General features: G+C 41.1%; 1 protein-coding gene across 1 annotated transcript in view; it reads left to right on the top strand.

Annotated features, from left to right (window-relative positions):
* Positions 1 to 225: 225 nt before the first annotated feature.
* LOC104527074 (metalloprotease TIKI2) overlaps positions 226 to 7,512 on the top strand; it is a 140,850-nt gene continuing 133,563 nt past the window's right edge. Inside the window, exon 1 of the mRNA XM_010170691.2 lies at positions 226 to 261. Coding sequence (XP_010168993.2) covers positions 226 to 261 — 36 coding nt within the window. The remainder of the gene's footprint in view (positions 262 to 7,512) is intronic.

Raw genomic sequence — 7,512 nt, 5'->3', positions numbered from 1 at the left:
GTGCCCACAAAACTCTTCAGTTACGTGGCGGGAGTGGGGGGAGTTCCCTGACATTGAGGCAGCATTTGGGTTTTTGAAGATAGAGGTTTGCTAATGTGGTGAGATACTCACAGGACAGGAATAACTGGCCAAGTCAGGCTTGCTGGGATGGTGGCACAGAAAGGGACAAAGGGGGACCAAGAGGCATGCAGGAGCTGGTCTTGCAGCCAAGCCCAAGGCATCGCCATGTCTGCCTTCCTCTACGCCTATGGGTTTGACATGGTCAGGAGGTGTTACTTCAGACAGCTGTCACCTGGTGTCACAGTCCATCTCCTTTCTCTTTGTGGAGTTGGGTCCATTCATGTCAGTTGAGCACTTTGGCCTTTTGTCCCTGTAGTGGTCTTTCCAATATCTTTTATTTGAAAACTGAATGAGTCTGTTTAAAATCAAACCCAGTTGCCAGCTACTTAGCCCAGGAAGAGCTGTTACGCCTCTGCCACAGATTAATGTCAAGGGAGTAAAGAAAGAAGTGGGAGGAAACAATTTACACCATCATGTCTGACTTTATTAAAAACTAATATGAGATTTTTAGGTTACTGGTAGGCATTTGAAACACAATGTTTTGTTGTCTAGCAGGTTAACAGACCTCTAAGTCAAATAGCTACCTAGCTGAGGTGATTTCCAGGGAGAAGCCATTTTCTTCTGAGCCACTCTTTGTTCAACTATAAACAAGAAAAAAAATTTGAAATTGTCTCCCTTTGAGAGTGCAGTCTCATGCCAGAGGTATGAATTGATTTTACTGTCTGTTTACCTTTTTAATTGACAAGATCTAAGACTGCAGTCCAGAAGTCTAACTGGTGGCACTTGGACCTGCAAGCCATCACTGCTGGGCAAGGTGTTGGTTACTGGAACTTCTTGCACTTCAACCAGAAAAACACTTGCAGAATTGAGCTGCTCAGAGTGTAACTCTTTTGTGGAAAATATTTAGCCTTTTAGGTAGGTTTAGTCATCAAAATTAATCTACTGAACTCAGTACAACTGAGAAACTGGATCAATGTAAAAGTAGTGGATGCAAGTAAATCTCGCATACAAAATCCACAAAAGCCATACATTTAGGCTGCAAATTTAACAGAGGTAATTCTGTCCCTTCCGGTGTTTAAGTTTTGATTAAGTTGCAAATCCTTCCTCCTTTTATTTTTTAATTTATTTACCTAAGCTTGAATTTGGGCATTGACCAAAGCAGAGAGTTGTCCTGCACAGTTACTGCTCACTTACACCATCACTGGTTGGATGTCAAGCTGAGTTACTGGCAGAAGAGGTGTGGTAAGGGCTCTGAAATGTCTTTCTGCCGTGGTGTGGTTGTTAACAAGAGGGGAAAGAATGGAAATTCCATATCAAAGCTCTTTTTGTCCCTGCCTTTTCTTCTAAATTAATCTGGACTCTAAGTACCTTCAGAAAGTAATTTCCCTACATTGAGAAGAAGAGTTTTCACGTCTTACTCTTCTTCTGGTAATGCCTGTGGTACAGCTGTTGTTGACTTCAGTTTGCATATTTAAGACTTTGTTTTGGGCCGTTTTGACCTATTAAAGGTGGGTGCAGTGTTTATAGTATATATAGGGAATGATACAATGTTTCTAAAGTGCTGTCAAAATGGAAATTAACTAAGATTAGGTTTCCATAGTCTTTATTTGTTGTTTTAATGGCTTTGTGCAAGGGAAAACTTGTATCTAAGAGCACAAACTATAGCGAGCTCACCTGGTAACCCATCAAAACCCCAAACAACTGTTCTCCAAACTCTGAGTTAACAGTGTGCCTGCCCCAGTCCAGCTGAAGCCAGGACCTTGGCACAGAAGCAATAGCATAGTAGGGTCAGCCCAGGGAATGCATGAGGGCTGCTATCAACCAGGAGAGTCCTCTTTTGGCTTGGGTGTGAGGGAATGGGGGGTCTCATGCACGTTGGAGTATTTTCTGTCTAGGAATTGTTTCTCTTGTTTTTGAATGCCTTGGTTCAATCAAACACAAACCTTGGGACCTCAAAAAGAGAAAAGAACACCCAAAAAGAGAAGTCTAAGGGCTGAAGTCAGGCTGTTGGAAGTCAACTTTAGGAGCAGCTTTGGGTGTGCAGGGCTGAAGGCTGGGCTCTAATCTCCCTGCAGCTTTCTCAGCATCAAGAAAACCAGTCATAGTCCCAGGGCTGCATGTCAGTAGTGTGACTGCTCTGCGCCAGGCCATGTCCATGTGTCACTGTCATGGCTAAGCTGGTAGGATAGGTGATGGTTAGAGGTTTCTCCAAGCGCCTCAGTCACATTCAAACTGTTTCATTAAACTGGTTAATTGGCAGTTTGAAAGGGAGGGGGGAAAAAAGCAAGGTTCTTGGGTCTCCCTGGTCAGTGCCAAGCCGCAGACTGTTAACTACTCCTGCCTTTCAGAAGCAATAACTGCGGGTTTGGGGAACATATGGAACCAACTAGCCGAAAGCCTTTTATGAGGAGCTTTAACAGGGGGCACGGTTTTGTGAGCAGAAATTCCAGTGGATGAGTTAATAGTTTCACTTTCCTTAGCTGTCCCTTTATAGGAACAACAACAACAGTCGGGCGTGTTCCTCCCACAGCCTCGGCTGTACAGCACGCCGATGCATCCAGGATTTCGTTTGGATACTGGGGGAGTCCTTTAGTAGATCCCCCGGGACCTGTTTTTTCAGAGCTATTTCCTGATGCTGACCTCATTAGGTGAGTTTCACAGCTCACTAATTCCTAGTAACAGCACAAGAGATTCAAGGAAAGGGGAAACCCGTCTTCTGGAAACCAATGGAACTGAACAGATTTGGGCAAGCACTTTTATTGCATTTCATTAATCTGGAAAATCAGGGACTTGGGTTTTTCTTTCTTTTATTTTTTTTCTCTTTTCTTTTCCCCAAGCCACTATTTTGACCTGAAACTGTATATTTTATTTTTCTGTTTGCATACAGAGAAGGAAAACAACAAAAGAAGAACCCCTGAAGAACTATGCATGTCAATATTTATGTTGCAGTTTGTTTTGAACCAAGCAGGACAGTGGGCATTTCTTTTCTGGAATTGCAATTTGGGCACTGACAGGATATAGTCACTCAAACTCTTCCAGTAATGCTTATTTAGTGTTTGTATTGTGGTGGCACATGTCCAGAAGAGAGAGCAAAGGAAAACAATAGTTGCCTGCTCAAGAGCTGACATCATAGTATGAAATTTAAGTCGTTGTTTTTGCGGTATTGTTATTAATCATGGTTCTACGCAGAGGTCATCCTGTAACTCCAGCTACTGGAGTCCTGTGAATGCAATGTTTGTAGTTCAGCCTTGGTAAGTTTAGGACTGGAAAGCCATTTCTCCCCTATCAAGTAAGAGTGAAATTTGTCTGAGGGTTTCCTCAGGGTTGCCTTTCATTCTCAAGTCTCCTATATAGCAAACACACCAGAAGAACACAGGTCCATTTGTCTTCAGCTTAATACAAAATTTGTTTCTTCTGTTGTAATTCCTGAATTTGTTGTCTATTTTTTTTTAGCGATATATTTAATATGAAGGTTTTGGACTGCTCAAGTATTTTTTCTGGTAATAAGGTTTCCTTGTCTTATTTTACTATGGCCTCTTAGATGCCCCCACAAAACTGTTCTTCCATTGCGGCACCGTTTGGGACCATAGTCAGACAAATTGAAGAGGTGGACTTGGCAACCTTTCAACTTGGTTAGAAATCCTCCTAGACAAGGTGATAGGCACAGAGTTTGCTGTCAGAGTTTGTCAGCAATTGATTTTTGACAAAGCATGTGAGCATTCAGGATAACCAGCCAAAGTCAACTCACTCATCTATGCAAAAGTATTAAAAATGTAGAACTGAAAGGATACAGCTGACTGCATCCTTGACCTGATGTTCAGTGATGACCATGGCAAAGATTCTGTATACTGAATAGAATCTTTTAGAAAAGTAAGCATCTTATTTATTCTTTCATGCTATTCAGGATCATATGACCAAAAGACCTTACAAGCAGCTGACATAAACCAGGCACGATGCTGTATTTGATGAAGGTGAACCTTGGTTTTGTTTTCTGGGCTTTTTTTTGTGCTATACAACTAGGAACAAGTGCACATAAGATGAGTAAGGAGAAATCTCTCCTGTACAAAGGCCATGATTTCTCCTCTTTAGTTATCACATACAACACTAACATGTTGCTGGCCTTCAAGAGCCTTCCAATGTCCAGTCTGATGTTGCAGGTTTGTGGCACAATAAAACACAGTATGTGAATGTTTGTGAGAGTACCTTGGAACAAGTGGGATTTTTGTCTTTGCTCCCAAAACCAAACACAATAAAGAATGTGTTTCCTGGTGGAAATGCTGAAGTGTCCCTAAACCCAGTTCAGGTACATGTCTATTCACTTCCCCTCCTTGTTTGAAAACATGGCAATGGTTTTTTTAGATATGTTTCTGTGGATTGGGTTTACTTGCCTAAAAGCCAAATCTCATTAAAATCTCACATAAAATCAAACCACCAGCCTCTCCCATGGGCTTGCAAAATGAAGTTCAAACTGTCCCAAGGCAGCTTGTGCAACTGCCGATATCAACACTTTAATGCAATGCCAGCCTCCTTTGAAACCTTGAGACCCAATAGTTTTTCCTGCTCACTTTATATGAGAAGTTTGGAGCTTTTCTAATGTTTCACCTTTTTGAAGTTGAAAGTTAAATGCCTCAAACATTCAAGCTGATTTATATGTGAGGTAGACTTTTGTAACTCATGCCTTCCATTCATGTGTGACTCCTGGCTCTGTAATCCAGAGATGTAGGAGGGTGAAATACTGTTTGAGTGTCAAGGTAGTAAAGCTATTAGCTGTGGTCTTCATTGGGCTTGTTTGGTCTGTTGTTGAGGGCCTGGAGTGAGGTTGTACAAGTGGAAAAGGCTTGTCTCTGTGGATTTGGTTGCAACTGAAGCGCTTGAGAAGATAGAGGCAAAAGAGCAAAGGTTACAGCGAGGCAGCAGCACAGATACTGTTGGGTAATGGTATGAACAGTTGGCATGAATATAAGAAACCTAAGAAACAGCCTGGTCTTCAAGAAATGAAACTTAGGGTTCCCACACACTGCCCCCACTTGCTGGGGATCCCTCAGTTGAATTCATCAGTGATGCAAGAGCTCTTTCCTGTCCCAGCTCTGCTGCATCCCCTCTGACCTTCCTCTGGTGTAAATGGCTGGTCCAGCCCCCTTACCGTTGAGATGGCCATAGTCCATACAAAAGAGCTGCTAAAACGTCTGATGGTGCCTGATGCCCTGTGGGATTGGTGGCACCCACTCTCTTAGGCAGTAAAAGAGGGCCTGTGTGCTGTCGGGGTTGAGCTGATGTCTCCAAACACAAAGATAAAAGCTGTGTGTTGGATTGCTGCTTTGCACAGAAGAATGGCACCGCTTAGATAAAAAGGCTTTCTCCTGTCAGGGTGAAAACCCCTTTCTATTGTTCATGGTTGATTGGTTGCAAATAAGGGCCAGAGATGGCCATGCAAAAATGGCTTTCAAAGCACACCGATGGGAGGACCATAAATTGCGTGAGTAAAAATGCACTTTCCCTGAGCCGAAGTCACAATGTCCCATCACTTCCCAAAACAAAAACTGTCTGCTGTATTTATTAGGTGGGACTGTGTGTAGGCAGTCACTCTAAGTGGGTTTATTTTGAAGTCGTCAGTTGTTCAGTAATCTCAGGCACCTCTGGGAGATTTAACTCAGATAGGGGTTTAGGCTGGAGGTCATGGGGTCACTGATATTAAGATAGAGAGAAGGAAAGGAAACAGCGTTGTTTTTGTGGCATTATCTGAACAGTAAGGAAAAATAAATTCAGGTTTTAAGATGGCTTTAAGCTGACTCTGAAGGAAATAGTCTACAAATCCAGCCAACGAACAGGCGGCTGTGACAAGATGTCACTTCTCTTTAACATTGTTTTGAGCCATCCGACCAGAAACCATGGTGGTTATGACTTGATTAAGCAAGACTTTTCTAGAAATCTGTTTAAGTGGTTACAGTTTTCCTTTAGCATATGCAAGTGTTTGAGTTTGATTCTAGTTTTAACTTCCCTCATAAAATAAAAATCAAGATCTTGAGTTGCTTTTTGGGCAGTAGTTTGAACCCAGCAAGGAGCTCCCCTGCAGTGGTACCAGCCTGCTGGAGTTCAGCTGGTGGCCAGCATCAGCTCTAGGTCCCAAACCCACCCAGGGGCAAAGAGCAGGGACACGGACATCCCGACACTAATGAACTCTGGGGTCCGGTGCATGGGGATCAGTCTACTGTTGTAAACTCCAAATAACTTATTCTCTCTTATGTGGAGTCTTTGGTGTCTTGTAAGAAGTGAACTTGTACTGTGGGCTTTTCTGCAGCCCAGCACTTATTTTCGAGGAGTGTATATGCAATTTTTTTAAGACTTCTATCCCTCTGCAAATGTGAGTGAAATCAGCTAATAGGTTCCAAATTTATTAGGAGGAGACAGACAGACCCAGAGCATTAATGCACAGGACCGGTTTCCCCAGGAAGCCAGAATAATTTGAAAAAAAAAAAAAAAAAAGGCATTGGGAGTAAAGTAAGGATTTGTTTATTGCCTCCTTAATATTTTGTCATAAAACACACTGTCTTATCCTCAGGGTTTGTTGGTGGCTTGTTTATGTATGTGTGTGTGTGTATACATATTTTTGTATCTAAAAATCCAGCAACATCATTGTTTAAAAAATCAAAAATGAGAAGGATTTTGCTAAAAGCATTTTGGGAAAACCTCTGCTCTCAGTTTTCCTGTCAATGTTTTTCTAAGCTTTTCTTTTTTATTAGTCAAAATGTTTAGAATCTCCAGGAAATCCTGGGATGAACCATTTCCTCTTCGAGCTGTAGCCCTTAGGGTAAAAAGAAAAAGCTCAAATCCTTTCAAAGGTTAGAAATTTTTCAAACGGTATTTTTTGCAGATTTTTTAAATTAGAGAAAAACTAAGTTAGGAAGATGCTTAACTATAGGCTGTGGTCCTAGGAAAGATTGATCTCCTTGTAGAAAAGCCTGAGGAGACCCTTAGATCTGGGCAAGGAAATCTTTTAGGCTTGGATCTTAATGGGGAACCGACTGCCAAATTGAGATATAACAGGTTTAGTTCAAAGACGATCTTTGTATTTTTTAAAAGTAAATTTAAAAAGTAACATTTGCTTTTCCTTAACCAATTTATGTATGTTAGTTATCCTGCAACATCTTTTTAAAAAGACACTGTTAATCCCTGGAGATACTTTAAAAATTATTATTATTATTATTTATTATAATAATTATTATTATAGTTATTATTTTAAAAATCTCATATCATATTCATTATATACCTGAGATTTTTCAGGATTAAATCCAATTGGCTGTTTCATAAACTTCAATGGGAATCATAATTTTAAACTAGTAAGAACTTCCATCCTGTAAATACATATATACACTGTTAAGTTTAAATTCCTCTGGGGTTCACTCCTTAAAGTGTGTTCAATTGCTTAAAGTTAAGAAGGTAAATAAGAATACG

The sequence above is a fragment of the Antrostomus carolinensis genome, unplaced genomic scaffold (genome assembly GCF_000700745.2).
Source record: "Antrostomus carolinensis isolate BGI_N321 unplaced genomic scaffold, ASM70074v2 scaffold3406, whole genome shotgun sequence".
Classification (NCBI taxonomy): domain Eukaryota; kingdom Metazoa; phylum Chordata; class Aves; order Caprimulgiformes; family Caprimulgidae; genus Antrostomus; species Antrostomus carolinensis.
The sequence above is the reverse complement of the archived record's forward strand: the minus strand, read 5'-3'. Positions and strand labels throughout refer to the sequence as shown.